The following is a 17,872-nucleotide window of genomic DNA, read 5'->3' as shown; positions in this document are numbered from 1 at the left end:
AAATTATTTTATTTTAAAAAAAAAAAACCTTCATTAAGACTCTTAATACATTCACGTTGTTCCATAGTCCTCTTTACTTTGAGTAAAATAGTATTACATTTTATAAAGGGGTAAAATAATATTGTCAACAGCAGGTACATCATTTAGTATTGGATGAAAAACCTGAAACTTTAATCAAACGCTTTATATCTGTGTAAAAGCTTTTAAACAAACCTTTCTCCAGTTGATTCACTTTTTTTGGCAAAAGAAAAATATCTAAAATCACATACAAATACAAATAACACTATTAGACAGAAAGGGAAAAATATTAATATAATTAAAGTATTAATAATAATAATATTAATAATAAAATTACTAAATTAAACAAACAAAATTAAACAAATGAATGAAATTACAATGACACTTAAACAAATCACCATAAGGAAAGCAACTAAAATCGAGAATCTTCTTTAAATACATCTGCATAATATTTCAGGAATCTTATTTTTTTTATATTGTTAATAAGATGAAGTGATTTTAGGAGGGAGTTATTCTATTCTAAAATGAGCAAATGATGAGTAATTATTTGTGAATGAAAAATTTGCCATATAACATAAAAAAATGTATGATGTGTTTCAGGGATTTAGCTTTTGGGTTATTATAATAACAATAATGTCTTTTAGATTAAAGCAATTCACAGCATTGGCAAAAGTAGATATATGCAAATTTAGGAGTGACCAAAATTGCTTGGATATTGGACAATCAAAAAACATATGTACAAGTGTCTCATATGTACAAGTGTCTCCTCTGCTTGTTTGCAGAAAGAACAGGAGCTGTCGATGTCAAAAAAATTGGAAATACTAGAATTTTACAGGATAGATTTTCTGTACAATTTTAAAGTGTATTTCTTTTGCCTTGTTGGAAATGCAATATTTTCCAGGTAAAAGCCAAGTTCTAGTCTATATCCTCAACCAAAGACCTCCAGTAACACTTTCCTCTAAAATAATTTTTTCTTTTAAATTAAAAATTTGACACACAAAGCTATTGTTTAATTTCTTATCTAACAGACTAACACCTTCTAAAAGCAAAGGAGAATGAATATTCAATGAGCTCCTCGAGTTAAATCTACATTAACACAATTTTGTTTAACTTATATAATATATATAATATATATAATCCAACTAGACTAAGCAAAAAATCCCAGCATTCTAAAATGTATAACAAATAATCTTATGGGTGTTTTGAGCTGAAACTTTACAGACACATTCAACGAAGTACTATTTTACTCACAGTAATGACGACTATTGAACAACGTGTGTGTAATAAGTGTCTTACTGAAGCTTTAATTTATTAAACAGTATAATGTTATTCCATTCAAGTTTACATCACTATATATAAGAAATGGAGTACTAGTTTTAATCAGCTAATTTGTGGCTATAGTTTCTTGCTCAGACTTATCTGATTTCTTTTTGTTAATTACTCTCATAAGAAGAAGATAAGTTATTTTCTTTCTGTTCATTGTTTTATTCATTTTACATTTTTATTGCTTTGTTAATTTTTAACAGGATAAAGTGTCCAAACGCAGAGAAAACTATATATAAGTCATGACTAGTTAGAAGAACTAAAACGTGTAGTAGTAATGAATACTTTTTACATGAAGGATACCTATTTTACCTCCCTTTTCTGTAAAGTTTCAGCTCTAAACACTCATTAGATTATTTGTTATACCTTTTAGAATGTTGAGATTTTTGCTTTAAACACTTAGTCTTAGTGGATTAAAAAAGTTTTTTAATTGTCTTAAAATGTTTAGAGTAAAGGTTTTGATCAACTCCAAATACTGAATATATGTGCGTCTGTGAGAAAATGGAAACGAGGGAGAAATGTATCAATAAGTCAAGAGAGCAACAGTAAGTGGCAAAAGGTTTAAAAAAAAAAAAAAAGACTTTTATTTTGGCGTGACGTGTGACGTCATAAGCCTGCGTTGTTCCAGCGTTGTGATTCAACTGGAGAAAGGTTTGATTTAAAGCGTTTACACTTATATAAAGCGATTGATTAAAGTTTCTGTTTTTTTGTCATTCAGTGCTAAATTATGTACCTGCTGTTGATAATATTATTTTACCCTTTATACAACATAGCCCTCATTAATGTGAGTAAAATAGTACTATTGTTTGAATAAAGATGTGATAACCTTTTTGTCCCTGAGAGGAAATTTGTCTAGTGCAAAAAAGTGCTACACATTGCTTTAAGCAGACAATAAGCTAAATAAAACAAACAAAACGATTAAGAACATACATAAAGAATAAAGTTTAAAAAGTTACAGAGATGTGAGTAATAAGTTTCCTTATTGAAGGTTTAATTTATTAAACAGTATAATGTCATTCCATTCTAAGTATACATCACTATAAATAAGAAATGAAGTAATGTTACTTGTTTTAATCAGGTCATTTGTGGCTATTGTTTCTTGCTCAGACTTTCCTGATTTATGTTTTGTTAATTACTCTTATATAAAGAAACTGTTGGAGTAAGTGTTAAGGAGAAGTTATTTCATTTCTGTTTATTTTTTTTGTTTATTTTAAACAGGATAAAGTGTCCAAACACAGAGAAAAACTGCTGAAGCGACTGATCTCCACACTGTTATAAAGATGGCGTTTATTAAAGTGGAGAGTGAGGATGTGAAGATTGAAGAAACATTCACAGTCAAACAGGAAGATCTGCAGGAACAAACAGGTTGGTTTTCATTCTCAAAGACCAACTCGGTCATTTAATCCTCATTCAGATATATTTTAATAGTAAGAATATTCAATTAAATCCATCTTGCAGCCCTGAGTGTGCTGCCTAGTTCTCCTAAATGCACATAAGCACTCATGAGCTATGTTTCTATCCAAAAATGCAAATTAATATTATGTGCAAAACTGGATCAAATGAAATCAACTCACTTTTATTGTCACATCATCAGCAGCACGTGTGCTATGATGAGTGGAAAGCTTAGGTGCTGGCCCCAGACAGTACAAAATACAGACAGTTTAAATACAACAACAGTGCAAAATACAGACAGTGCAAATACAATGACAAAGAGTCAAAGCGAACAAAATCATCACTTCCTGATTAACTGGCGCCAAATATCAACAATGAAAATGGAATTTGCTGCGAAAAGAGAAGCTGCATCAATAGCTGCGTTTCCACTATCATGCCTAAAGTGAGCGAGCCAAGGCCAGTCACGTTTCCACTATCACTTCCGGGGCCAAAGCGGGGCTTTCTCGGGGCCAGCGGCCGGCCGTTTTCAGCCCGCCGAATACCTTGGGCCAAAGAGGGCTAGCTGGGGCGGAGTGAAAGGAGAGGCAGACACTAGTTTTCCGATCGCACACGAGTACATGCACCAAACAAATAACCAAATAAAAAAAAATAAGGGAAAGAAAGCATCTAGCCTTTTAGGCTGGGGTCTTTTTGTGTATAATCGCCCTTATGTTTCCCTTTTAAATGTAAGGCTGTTGCATAAAATAATAAAGTTTTCATTTATAAGTGACTTTGCTGCATCCTCCTTGATGTTTCAATAACGCATAATAATCTTTACACCGTATTTAAGACACAGCAGACAGGAAAGGTTATCGAGAGTTTTCATCAAGTTTAAAAGGTGTTTGTGCACGTTTAGATGCCTGTATGTGAATGTGAGACCGAGCAAAAGAGCGCTCCCTTCACAGTTCTGTTGATGCTGCGAGCGGCTTCTGTTTTTATTTATTTTGAAGATAATACACAACATAAATACAACTGAAAGACATTAAACTTTACAAATTTCGTGTCCATTTTTGTAGACTCAAAAACAATAGTGTCATATCCTAATAATATAGCCTAAGATATATTGAAATAATTTAAATAATTACAAATGTCGCATATAATAAAATCACATAAAATGAATAAACCAATATAAAACAAATAAAATCTAGCTATAATAATTTAGGTAGCCTATAAACAGTACATAAATCAAACCATTTAAACCCATATTAAACTTTCATTTTACAAAGGCCTATCTGAAAAAAAGATTTTAGATATTTTCTAAAACAATAAACACCGGAGGAGGTTTGAAATATTATTTATAAAGAATATGGATACGATAATATTAATCAAATCATGTAAACAGCATTTTATGGGTGAGTGAAAGCAGAAACTAGGCTACCTTTTTTCTGTCATGCATGCATTATCCGCCTGATTCCCGCTGAAGTGGGCGGGTTGTGTGACGTTTGATTCGGGGGAAGTTCTGGGGGCGGGGTTTGCATGACACGCTGCGAGGTACTAGCCCGACAGTGGAAACGCGACATGATTTCTGCCTCACTGCTCAACCCTCCCTTGCGATTGGCCCGGCCCTGCCCTGCCCGATAAAAGCCCTGGCTTGCACATGCCCAACAGTGGAAATGCGGCTAATCTTTTCTTCATCTAATAAATGACTTGCGCCTCAGAGGGTGATCCTGAAACGCAGTGAACGCGCGGTGGCGTTTAAAGGTGTCAGACGCGAAGATGCTATTAATTCTGGAGGTCATGAATAATATAATAACACTAATACTTAAACTGTAAGGTGTTTAAGAATGACCAAAACAAGAGTTAAGATGTTTTATAATGTACTGAGCCAGCTGGTTTGTCCATTAATACACATTTTTATCATCACATGATCTCTTATAACAAAATCACATGACCTTTTTAATGCACATACTGGAGTTTGTATCGTGTTTTCCATCGTGATTTTTGATCTTTTCTTATTGAATAAAACGTTTATCCAACTCAGTTATGCGCATACGTTTTTTTTTGTTTTGTTTTTTTTTGCATCATGGTGTTTTCATAAACCGTTTTTTTATGTGCATAAAAATAGGTGGATGGAAACATAACTATTGAAAGACAGGTATGAGTTTCTCTCTTGTTACTTGTTCTCGTGTCTTTTGTCATTATTTTATTTATTATTAGTCTCCCATTTTCTCTACCTTCTTAAGGTTATTGCTTTTCTTGTTCTCCTACTGTTTGTAAAGTGTCCTTGAGCATCAGCGCTATATTAAATAAATAAAAACAACTAATAATAAAAAAAAACTTAAACTGAGCTGAAGATATTTGACCTACTGTATTCTCATAGAAGATATCTGCTTTAACGGTAATGGTGTTGGCTTAGTACTCTCCATTTGCATATGTCACATTGATCCAAATTAACTTTTTTCATCAATATATATTTTTAATTAATTTATTATTGTATTATTAAATGTATTAAATTATCATATTTTTTTAAATGGGGCAAATTAAAATCTTTTCCATCTGGGCAATTTGAAAAATCCCTTAGCCTTTAGCCCTTTATGAGTCTAAAATTGTCATAATGGTCTCAAAAATGTCTTTAAAAATTCTTACATTTAACTTGGTGAAACCTGCAGAAACCCTGGTTTAAAGTATAAAAAAAAAAAAAACATGGATGCCCCTGATATTAAATATGCTGAATGAAGTGGACAATAAAATAATTAATTATTATAAAACATTGTACAGTAATCTAAACTATATGATGTTGCTGCAGGGCGACGTGAGACTAAATGAACAAACTATTGTGGAACAATAACGTTAAACATTGCGCTGACTACAACTGGCCAACAAACTAGTCTAAAAATGACTTTTGCTGCTTAAGAAATGGATTACAGCATGCTGATATAATGCAGAGGTTTGAGTGTAAAGTTCATCAGTATTGACCATATTCTTCACGTACCAGCAGGCGCCGCCATTTGAATCTTTTTGCTCTTGACTTTTATTAAAGAATTAATTTTAGATCCTAAAAACAGTGTTGTGCTGCTGAGGCATGGGACGATAACCGTTTTCAAGGTATAACGCAGTTTGAAAAAAGCCGAGGTTTAAAACCGCCAATATTTTCTGCTGTACCGTTTATCGCTACATGTAAGTTTTTTTTTACATTTTGTTTTAAGATTTTCAGGACAACAGTATCTCCAAAGATGCCATTTTAAATTGTAAAGAAATCTCTGTTTATGAAACAAATGAAGACAGCAGAAGTCAATGATTCAATTGAGTGATTCAGCCTGACATGTTTACTGCTCCAAAATACTTTAAAAGTTTCTCAAAAGAAAATGTTTTTTGTGTTCAAAGAGGAAAAAGTTTTTTTTTTTTTTACAGAGACATTTAAAAGAATATATTTTAGAGGAGTAATCACAGTACCATAAAACTGTGATATTTTTTATTCAAGGTTATCACACTGTCAGAATCTTATACTGACCCATGCCTAATGCTGCTTATTGTAGCAAAGTCATATTTTCTAATTTTATTGTTTTTCTTTGTATGTATAGTCATGAACACACTTGTTTGCAGAGCAAGAGAGCCTGTCTCTGAAAGAGATAAAAGATAAAGTGGTATTTCTCACTTAGCCTTACATATTCAGCCACCTAATTTTATGTGCATTTTGGGTAGGCTATAAGCATAAAAAATTGGTTGATGGAAACGTCATGATGCACATAACTTTTGAAATATAAGCATAAAGACACATGCGCATAACTGAGTAGGACAAACTTTTTATTCGATAAGAGAAGATAAACTCTCGTAAACCTTGCAAGCACTTTTACTGAACAAATTCCAGTATGTGTGTTTAAAAAGGTTTGGTATAAGAGATCATATGATGATGAAAATGTGTGTGAATGCACAAACCAGCAGGCTGAGAACATTATAAACATCTGAAATGTTGTTTTGGTCATTCTAAAACACCTGAACCGTTTCAGTATTCATGTTATTATATTATTATTGACCTCCAGAGCGTCTAGAGCATGTCGAGAGTGTCTGTTCTCTGCGTCTCATTGCTTCAAACGCCAACACGTGTTCATTGTGTGCCAGCATTGACCTCTGAGCTGTCATTTAAAGAAAAGATTCATGTAGCTTCTTCTACCGCAGTAAATTCTGTTTTTACTGTTCATATTTGGGGCCTGTTAATCAGGAAGTGACTATTTTGTTCTCTTTGATTCATTGGATGGAAACGCAGCTTTATTCGCACATTTTTTATGTGACATCCCAGTTTTGCGCATAAATTTAATTCACATTTTTAGATGAAATCATAGCTATTGCCTACATTTCAGTAACACAAAGAACAAAGTCACATAGCAGAATGGCTTGTCCTTTCTTAATGAATAATTTGCTTAAATTCACTAACCTTCGACGGACATGTACTGTAACTAGATTAATGGGATTATTACTAGTTCTAAAATGATTTTTTAGTCCTGTTTACATTCTAAATGTCATATCAACCTCTACCACTTGATAGGGCTGTGCAATTAATCGAAAATCTGGTTTCAATTTTGATTTTGGCTTCTAATGATTATGAAAATCCATTTATCGAGATAAACGATTATTCCATCATATACCGCTCCCTTTCCAGTTGTACACACTTGTTGCTCTGCAAAGCTCAGTTCCACATGAAAATGACTAAAAGCATGTGCTGTAATGTAACTTTTGCAGCACGGGACGCGCATCATTCCTATTTTTAAAAGTGCGTAAGTGCACATGCTCTGTGTGTGCACCGCGCTTAGCCTTGGACAGGCTCGGAGACAAGCAGAAAACATACATCTAATGCCATCTTAATGTGAGCGCTTTAATGATCAAGTACATGCAAATTTGTGTAGTGTTTAGTGATTAGTCATATTAACCCTTGTTAGTATAATATACAAACAAGTTGAGAATCAAAAGACACTTGAAAGAGAAACCATATCAGAGCCGCACTATTCCTAAAGTGACAGCGCACAATATTCCTGCTGCCGACTGTTTTTAGCATTAATCAAACAACAAAAGAAGAGAAAATCCCTTACTGCTCTTGACTGAAAGACTTTTGTAGCTCAAATGTTTTTCTCAAACCGAAAACTCTGAGTATTTAATCTCTCGGTAAATCAACTCAGAGTTCAAGTTTAAACTCGTAGTTGGTTGAACCTCCTTACTGAAACAGGCCCCAGGTCATCATGACGTGATTGACAGTTGTCACTGTTTGTCATTGTACTCTGTTTATCCTGAGAGCTGATGCGGAGTATTCTTAGGGCTTTTCACACTTCAAATTGTTAACCCTGGGTCATTCTAACCCTGGATAAATTCTGGGTTATCTGTAGTCACCTTCCACACTGCTCATGCTATACCTGGGGTTAAAAAATAATCCTGGGTGTTCATTAACAGACAGTTCACATTTGTAAACCCTGGGTTATCATTATTATTTGTATAATTATGTTGTCACTGTCCCTGATTGGACAAACCACAAGTAACCTTTTTAGATGGCATTTCTGCATCTTGTCAGGTATATACAATGTCAACAAGTAGGTCTTCAGCTAAGCCTCAGGGCATACACAAAGACAAGAAAACAAAGACAAAAGTGCAAATAAATGAAAACAAGTAACAAAGCATGTCATCTTGCCGTATCCTCATCACTCCTGTTTAAAGCAAATGTGGCATTAAGAATTTGCATAAGTTTTATACAATAATGCAAACTTGCAAATATAAGCGTGAATTATGCATACTTGCTATGGACATGCAGGATATGTCTCAATTGAGGAAAAAACATGAGTAATCTAGAGCGAGTGCATTTGGTTATGTGCATTTAAAGCCACATGCACAAAAAGAGCTTGGTTTTCCTCTGACCCCCAAAATTAAATATTCTACAAGGTATACGATCTAATTTTGAGCTGAAACCTCAGACACATTCTGGGAACACCAAAGTCTTATTTTACATCTTGTAAAAAATGGGTAATTGTAGGAACCTTTTAAAGGGATAGTTGATGCAGAAATGAAAATAGCCTCACCATTTATTCTTCCTCGTGTGGTTTTAAACCTTTTTGAGTTTCTTGATCATGTTAAACACAAAAGAAAATATATATATAAAAAAAAAAAACGCTACTGGCTTACTGTGTTCCACAATAAAGGAAAGTTTAAAACAACATGATGAAGAGTAAATGGTAAGGTCATTTTAATATTTGGGTGAAAACATCCATTTCTTGCTTGTCGCTTTGAGCCTTTATACTAAAGCAAATTTTTATTTTATTTTTTTTTTTAGATCTGATGGTGCTGAAAGAAGAGACTCATGGACAGAATGAAATGGATGAGAAACAGCAGTTTGAGAAACCCCAAGAAATAATGACTGATGAAAAACCCACACTGACTAAAAAGACTTCATCACACAGAAGACTTCGGAAATCCAAATCTGGGTGTAATTTCAGCTGCAAACAGTGTAGAAAGAGTTTCAGTCAAAAGTCAAACCTTGATGTTCACATGAGAGTTCACACTAGGGAGCAACCTTTCACCTGCGAACAGTGTGGAAAGAGTTTTGGTCAAATACAAGGCTTTAAAGCCCACATGAGAATTCACTCTGGAGAGAGGAAGTTCACATGCCAAGAATGTGGAAAAAGCTTCCGTCATGCAAGAAACCTGGCAGCACACATGAGAACTCACACTGGAGAGAGGAAGTTCACATGCCAAAAGTGTGGAAAAAGCTTTTATCATGCTGGACACTTTGCAGCACACATGAGAATTCACACTGGGGAGAAGCCTTTCAGCTGTAAACAGTGTGGAAAGAGTTTCTGTCAAAAGCCAAACCTTGATGTTCACATGAGGGTTCACACAGGGGAGAAACCTTACACCTGCGAACAGTGTGGAAAGAGTTTTAGTCAAATACAAAACTTTAAAATCCACATGAGAATTCACACTGGAGAGAGGCCATACACATGCCAAAAGTGTGGAAAAAGCTTTTATCATGCTGGACACTTTGCAGAACACATGAGAACTCATACTGGAGAGAAGTCTTTCAGCTGTAAACAGTGTGGAAAGAGTTTCAGTAAAAAGCTGACCCTGATTGCTCACATGAGAGCTCACACTAGGGAGAAACCTCACATCTGCGAACAGTGTGGAAAGAGTTTAGGTAAAAAACAAGACCTTTACATCCACATGAGGATTCACACTGGAGAGAAACCTTACACATGCACAGAGTGTGGTAAAAGTTTTGCACTTAAAAGCACACTCAAACACCACATGAGAACTCACACTGGAGAGAAGCCGTTTACATGTGCTCAATGTGGAAAGAGTTTCACAACCAAAACTAGCCTCAAGAACCACATGGATGGTCATACTGGAACCATATTGTTTACATGTGATCAGTGTGGAAAGAGTCTCACACGCAAAGACTCCATTAAGCAACACATGGAGACTCACTCAGGAAAGGATCGTTTTAAATGCAGTGAGTGTGGAAAGGGCTTTAAGTGTAAAAGAAGCCTCAGCGCTCACCTAAAGCTTCACAATGGGGAGTAGAGTCCTCAACATTGAGGCCTTGTCCACACAAACACAGGTATATTCAAAACGGCAGCTTTTTCACGTAGTTTGGCTGTTCATTCAAGTGAAGTTTATTTATAAACTACTTTCAAGAGGATCACATGCTTATGATTGTCCTCTTAACTCAGTTATCTTCGTCTTGAAGAATCCCCCTCCCACCCTTACTCCCCCTCCTTTCTAGATTGAGCAACACGGCAGCCAATGATTAGCCAGTGGTTAGCACTGTTGCCTCACAGGAAGAATGTCGCAGGTTAAAGTCGCTGCTAACCAGTTGACTTTTTGTGCAGAGTTTGCTCATTCTCCCTGTGCTCGCGTGGATTTCTCCTGGTTTTTTCCCACAGTCCAAAAATACACAACCTAAGTAAACTGGACATTAAATTGGCACCATAGTCGAGCTCTTAGTAAGCCTTATATCTCCCTTTAGCCGACCCTATATCTGTCATTAGAATAGAAAGAAGTCTGAGGAGTTCATCAAGATCTACCTGAGCTCACACTCCCCTCTCGTCCTGCTAATGGGAGGGAGCTTAGGGCTCGAGGATCTTTTGAGCTTAGGTCTCTTCCGGGATAGCATGCCAAACAAGTGTGAACTCTTGAATACATATTAAGTTACTGATAATGAAACCCTTCGAACACCTGAAAATTTAACCTCAACTGAAGAGGGCTGAAGATTTTGCCAGCTGTTTTGTAGTGTAGATCAGGGGTCACAGCCCAGTACCAGGTTGTGAGAGTTGCTATCGGGCTGCAAGAAGGCACAATAATTCTGTATGTTGATCGATTGTATTGGCTTGTTTCATATGCAACCAAATGACCTACAGGAACTCAAGAGATGTGACCCAACCAAAGCAGTTGTGTAATCTCCAGGGGGGTTTCATGCTTTGTTATAAATTAGTGTCTCACAGACTTTGGTTTAAGTTACTTGAAGATAGACAAGTTAACATCTGATGCTGATGAACTGTCCAATTAATTGTCTTTAATAAAGTCTTCTGCCCGTAAGAACTTTGGTCAGCTTACTTATTTTATGTATTAGAGTTATCTATACATTGGTGAGCCACCCAAGAAGGGTTAAGCCAAATACAGCAAAATCTGACAATGTGCTTCAACTTATTATGAACCAATCACCATATTTGTGCACATATTTGAGCAGGGTTCCACACAATACTTTCATGTTGTCACAACACAAATTAAGTTAACTTAACACTTTTAACAAATTTATGTGGATTAAATATTAAGGCCCAATCCCAATTCTATTTTTGTACCCCTACCCCTTCCCCTTGGCCCTTACAACTGAGGGTTAAGTTGAAGGGCTTCAAATTTTACCCCTAAGAATTGGGACAGCACTACAGTACCTGCACACGTCATCATATGTCCTCGCGATTTTTTGCTTCATATGAGATTAGACGATCGCGACTGCTGTACTTATTTCAGTTGTTATTTTTGGGTATTTATCTTCAGGAAATCACTGAAGGTATATGTTATCATAATGATCTAATGTGGCAATAAGATCGTAACAGTACTGTGCATTTAACACAGTGGCCATACTCATCAATGTAAACACAAAACAACAGCATTAACATTATAGCAGACACTGTAAAAAGCTCATTGACAGCCACTAGACTTTTCTGACAGGGTATTCCAGTGTCACCGAGTGTCAGAAATTTGTGGGACTGCTGTACAGGAGTTATGATTAGGGATTAGAGCCGCACAATTAATGGTAAAAAGATTGCGATCTCGATTCGACCCCCTTGATGATCTTCCAGCATTTCAACGATTCTGTCAATCATATTTTCAAGTTAAGGAGAGAAGAAAAGGCGGCTGCACAAGTCTTTTCATTGTTTCACATAATGTTGCTCAGTGACATAGACACCTCCAAATGTTGTTAAAAGTGTCACATACTGTATTTATAAGGTATAATTCACCTGAAAATGTCATTCTTGTCTTCATATAATGATGTTTTTGCAGCCGGAAAATCACACGTGATGTGAGCTGCTGACCGTGAGAGCGTGCTCAACTTAATAATAGACACGCACGCGCCTACTTTAGTGAACAGAATTTGCAAATGTTGTAAGTAACAGGTATTACAGTTTTAAATAATATTCAGTTTGTGGCACAGAGTGATCGTTTGGGAGCCGCGCGTGAAGTATGAAGCACTTAGCACTTAGTCAAAATAAAACCGCAAGTGTGCACTTCATTTAAATGATCATATCTCATTTTAGAGTTATGATTACGACAAGCATTTGATGTTTTTTTTTTCTTTCATAGCGAAGTTGTGCATGAAAATAAATGTTTACAGTGTCAGTATAACTACTCTAGCCTACATATTGTTGAATATAATCTGATAATGACAAATTTCTGTAATAATCTAATAGTCTAATAATGTTGTCAATGACGGATTGCAAGCATAATCAAATCAAATAGAAATACAAGTTCCTCTTAGCAAATCAGAAATCAAGACAATAATTAAAGAAGGTGTTAATAGATTATGGCAAGAGAAATGGGAAAAAGATGAGAAAGGCAGATAGAGTTACAGTTTTGCAGCTTTATTCAATATATCCTCTTTATTGTTCAGCAGAAAAAAGAGCTAAATATGTTTGGAACACGTAAATGATGTGGCTAAATGACAGAATTGTTAGTTTGGGTGATCTATTCCCATCTATCACCAAGTTAAAGTATATAAATAGATGTTAAAATGCCTAAATAATATTGATATCAATAAAAAGATCTGCTATCTACTATTTTCACATTGAGGTAATCTTGTATTGATAATTTCTGGATTTTAATTATGTGTAAGTTGCATAAACTCTATTATTTAGCCACTCACTGTTGTTTTCAAATACTCATGTAACTTGTCTTTCAGAATGTTTATGGTTGTTAAAGTCACCTCAGATTACAGTGTTGCTATATTCCTGATCTGTGGAAAGAATAATTAGATGAGGTAAGGAATATACTACTCTATTTACTATTATATTAAATGCAGTTATGTTATTCAAAACACAGTATGTCCATAGTGTGGAAAATAGATCATGCTTATGAAAAATGTCTTTATTATTTTGTACAGCTGTTATTGAAATGACACTAAGTGTAACATTCCATTTTACAGCGAGTAATGCCACAACAACAGGACCTCTTCTTCTTTCTCTTCTCATAATTTAAGTAAGTATTCAGAGACTAACTCTGACTTCTGTTAACTCAAACCAGCTTTCCCTGTCTCTCTAAATTCATTTAATTGTATGTAATTTTAGTATATGATAGATTATTAAAGAATTAAAATAAAGTAGGCTACATAATTACTCACTGTAGATGTTATGCCTGAAGCTTCAATAAGTCATTCCCTGTGTAGTCCTGTTGTGTCAAGCTCTGATATATATATATATATATATATATATATATATATATATATATATATATATATATATATATATATATATATATGAGATATATGTGTGTTTGTGTGTAATAAAATCTATACTTTGTTTTATACTGTTTGCTTATAATATTAGATGTGCACTGTATGTATTAAATGTTGTGAATATATATAATAAAAAGTTTGATTATATTCATTTGTGTGGCATTTTTATACTTCAAAGTTTACACATGCAGTTGTTAAATTAAAAATAAATGAACAATGTTTAATATTAATAGAATTACTGCTGTATCCTGTATTCTAGGCAGTATTGATAAACTGCCACAAAAAATATTAAAACAAGTAGTAAGAATGCCGTCTCACAGTTGTTGAATGTCACACGAATTTTATTTTATGAAAATGAACAAATTATTTATAACCTCAGCAAAACATCTTGTATGATGTCTTAATTAACCAATAAGGGCCAGTTAATAATGTTTAAAAGTTTGACTAAATATTTTAAATCTTGGATTTTTATTAAAAAAATTATGTGCAACGATTGCATATTTTATCTGGAAATCAATGTTTTGTCCAATATTTCATTATTAGGAATAGGTTTTTTTATAATCTATAAAGTTGGGTTTGTAAAGGGACACATGGCCTTTCTGAAAATACACATTTATTAATCACACTAAAATGAAGATATACTTTGAATTTGTCCTTGACAGTGTTGACACAATTTGAGGTTTGTTTAAGTGGCAAAAAACTAAAAACAAAAGACTTTTATTTTGGCGTGGCGTGTGACGTCATTAGGCTGCGCCGCTCTTGCGCTTGATTCAGCTGGAGAAAGGTTTGTTTTTAAAACCTTTACATAAATATAAAGCGATTGATTAAAGTTTCAGGGTTTTCATCCGATGCTATAAATTATGAACCTGCTGTTGGCATTATTTTGACCCTTTTTACAACGAAGTACTACTCACAGTAATTAGGGCTATTGTTTGAATAAAGCAACAGAAATGTGAGTAATAAGTGTTTTAATTAAGGTTTAATTTGTTAAAAAGCATAATGTCATTCCATTCTAAGGACAAATCACTATATATAAGAAATGGAGTACCAGTTTTAATCAGCTCATTGTGTCCTGCTCAGACTTACCTGATTTATTTTTGTTAATGACTCTCATATGAAACTGTTAAAGCAAGTAATGAAGAGAAGTTATTTTGATTCTGTTCATTGTTTTATTTATTTTAATCAGGACGTTTTTAATGTTTTTATTTTTTTAAACAGGATAAAGTGTCCAAACGCAGAGAAAAACTGCTGAAGTGACTGATCTCCACACTGTTATAAAGATGGCGTTTATTAAAGAGGAGAGTGAAGATGTGAAGATTGAAGAAACATTCACAGTCAAACAGGAAGATCTGCAGGAACAAACAGGTTGGTTTTCATTCTTAAAGACCAACTCAGTCATTTGATCCTCATTCAGATATATTTTAATAATAAGAATACTAAATTAAATCCATCTTGCAGCCCTGAGTGTGCTGCCTAGTTCTCCTAAATGCACATAAGCACTCATTTAAAGACAGAATGAGTTTCATCACTTGTTCTTATTTATGTCATACTTGTTATGTATTATTCGTCTCCTATTTTCACTACCTTCTTAAGGTTATTGCTTTTCTTGTTCTCTTTGTTTGTTAAGTGTCCTTGAGCACTGGCGCTATATAAAATAAATAAAAACAAAAAATTAAAAAAGTTTAACTGAGCTGAGAATATTTGACCAACAGTATTCTCATAGAAGATATCTGCTATTACAGTGGTAGTGTTGGCTTAGTATTTTCCATTTGCATGTGTCACGTTGATCACAATTCCCTTTTTTTATCAACTTCTTTATGGGTTTAAACTTGTTTTGGTAGTTGTTACTAGTTCTCACAGATATTATCTTAGTTTGACCTACATTATTATAATAACTAATTACCAGGGCTATTGTGTTTAAACAGGGTTTCTGCTGGGTATTAAAATGTCTTAAATTCCAAAATCAAAAATTTAGGCCTTAAAAAACACTTAAATTTACTGAAATATTGTGCTGTATGTCTTAAATCTTTTTAAACAAGTCTTCATTTTCCTGTGTTCATGTTTTGTTACCCAATCTGGCCAAAACCCATACAATCACCAACAAGACATTTTAACTCTGTTTATCATAATGATAAGGACTGCTGAGGATATCGACCTGGACAGATTGTTGTGCATAGATTTAGTTTAATATAGTTTTATTTAAAACATTTGTTAATTTGTTTTTTTATTTTAAAGAATGTTTATTTTGGGAAAAAAGTGTGTGGATCCAAGTAGAGCTCTCTTGTTTTTACACAATATTTAAGATCTTTTGCTAAGAAATATCTAAAATATTTTAATGTTATTATTATTATTAATGTTATTATTTATTATTGTATTAATAAATATTTTATATTAAAATATTTTTTGTTTGGACATATAAAAATCTTTTTCATCTGGGCCAATTGAAAAATTCCTTAGTCTAAAATTTCATTCATAATGGTCTTAAAAAGTCTTACATTTAACTTGGTGACACCTGTAGAAACCCTGATTTAAAGTATGTCAGAAAAACGTGGATGCCCTTAATTTTAAATATGCTGAATGAAATGGACACCAAAATAATAAATTATTATAAAACATTGTACAGTTTTCTAAACTATATGATGTTGTGGGACGATGTGAGACAAAACTAATTAAAGTGAAACAATAACGTTTAGCATTGCACTGACTACAACTGGCCAACAAACTAGTCTAAAAAAGACTTTTGCTGCTTAGGAAATGGATTACAGCATGCTGATGATGTGCAAACATTTGAGTGTAAAGTTCATTAGTATTGACCATATTCTTCACGTACCAGCAGGTGTCGCCATTGGAATCTTTTTGCTTTTTAAACAATACATTTTTAGATCCTAAAAACAGCGTTAATATAATAAGCCAAGACTGACATGCAATGTGTTGAACACCTGCAATGTTTTTTCAGCAATTCATAAAAATACTGCATAGGAACTGTCTATTCATTTATACAAATAAAAACCATTTATTAATAATAATATAACAATTAATTAATCATTTATTAATAATATAATACACCTTTACTAAATGTGCTTGTGCATTTTTTTGTTTATTTGTTGATGTTATCTCACAGATGAAAAGAGAACAGAATATTTGTACTCAAGTTATAAAACACTGCTAAAATAATTCAAGTTTTAGTAAATGATCCTAATATTTTACAAATTACTCTTTAAAAAACTACTTTGAGTACTAGTCAATTACTTTTGGGGAAAAAAATCTGTTTTTCATTATGGCCCTTTTTAATTATACAATTATTTAAATTGTTTAATTGTTTAAATCAAAGGCTACATATAGGTATTTGCATTAACAAAGTATGGTCTATTTTTTTCCGTACACGACAATGAATCATTTTTAATAGCACTGGCAAAACTACCACAAACTTTTAAGGCCATAGAGACACTTTTTGTCCATTTTTAAACAATACTTTCAAGCTTTTAAATGTTTAAAGTATATGATGAAAAGATTTAAACTTGGGGTTTTATTTACATATTTTACACTGTTTTTCTTATTTGCTTGTTGTCTATACAATATTTTATTTTACTCTTGATCCTAAACTGAAATAATTTTACAAAAAATATAAGAACACTGTCAGTAATAAAATAAAAAAAAGTAATTACTTGGTTTCTGACAACAATACATTTCTCAAGGCAGTGCTTTAATATTGTTTATTTTGATAAATGTAACAGATTGCTTTGACCTGTAATGCTCGTACAATTTTGTGATGCTTTAAGACAGATCAGAATACCTCTATTATTTATAAATCACATAAATACCTCATCCAGAAACATTTCTAGCATAATTATTTTGCCGTAAAGAAATAAAAAGTTCTACCTTTGCTAAAAGTTATGGTAGGCTAAGTTTCACATCACAATACAGCCAAGTAAGTGCGTTAGCATTGTCACCGGTCATGCATCAATCTAATTCTAAATACTTGATAGTTTTTGACTAAGTTTAGTCGAGGAGCAAAGATAAATAATTTCTACTTCTGAGAGATCACAATTGTATATAGTCTGAGCACACACACACGATGATGAGATCATGAGAGGACTTGCAGTTCATTTGAAAAAGCCTATTTAAGGGCTCGGATATCCAGTTTTGGCGATTAACTACATGACTGCACTCTCGTGT

General features: G+C 33.5%; 2 protein-coding genes across 6 annotated transcripts in view; both read left to right on the top strand.

Moving 5' to 3' along the window:
• The first annotated feature begins 1,931 nt into the window (after nt 1-1,931).
• Nucleotides 1,932-11,283, top strand: LOC100536609 (uncharacterized). 5 transcript variants are annotated; one of them, XR_012402554.1, is made up of 4 exons: nt 1,932-1,992; nt 2,560-2,706; nt 9,023-10,540; nt 10,578-11,283. XR_012402554.1 is itself a non-coding variant. In XM_017355568.4 (3 exons), exons 2-3 carry the CDS (start codon nt 2,622-2,624, stop codon nt 10,267-10,269), a joined length of 1,332 nt encoding a protein of 443 aa, XP_017211057.1. In that variant the 5' UTR covers nt 1,932-1,992; nt 2,560-2,621; the 3' UTR covers nt 10,270-11,283. The 5 variants fall into 5 exon arrangements, 3 of the variants coding, with proteins under 3 accessions (XP_017211057.1, XP_073804621.1, XP_073804622.1); XR_012402555.1 differs by having other exon boundaries at nt 1,972-2,125; XM_017355568.4 differs by having other exon boundaries at nt 9,023-11,283.
• The window catches only part of LOC110439389 (NACHT, LRR and PYD domains-containing protein 3), a 440,964-nt gene continuing 425,063 nt past the window's right edge, over nt 1,972-17,872 (top strand). Inside the window, exons 1-2 of the mRNA XM_073948207.1 lie at nt 1,972-2,050; nt 14,915-15,061. The gene's annotated coding sequence lies outside the window, so the exon portion shown is untranslated. The remainder of the gene's footprint in view (nt 2,051-14,914; nt 15,062-17,872) is intronic.

This window comes from Danio rerio, chromosome 4 (genome assembly GCF_049306965.1).
Source record: "Danio rerio strain Tuebingen ecotype United States chromosome 4, GRCz12tu, whole genome shotgun sequence".
Taxonomy (NCBI): domain Eukaryota; kingdom Metazoa; phylum Chordata; class Actinopteri; order Cypriniformes; family Danionidae; genus Danio; species Danio rerio.
The sequence above is the reverse complement of the archived record's forward strand: the minus strand, read 5'-3'. Positions and strand labels throughout refer to the sequence as shown.

What these genes read in the sequence shown, in the direction of transcription:
- LOC100536609 (XM_017355568.4), top strand. Translation starts at nt 2,622, where the DNA reads ATGGCGTTTATTAAAGTGGAGAGTGAGGATGTGAAGATTGAAGAAACA. An exon ending in AGATCTGCAGGAACAAACAG is followed by an intron (nt 2,707 to 9,022) that starts GTTGGTTTTCAT and finishes TTTTTTTTTTAG; the next exon opens with ATCTGATGGTGCTGAAAGAA.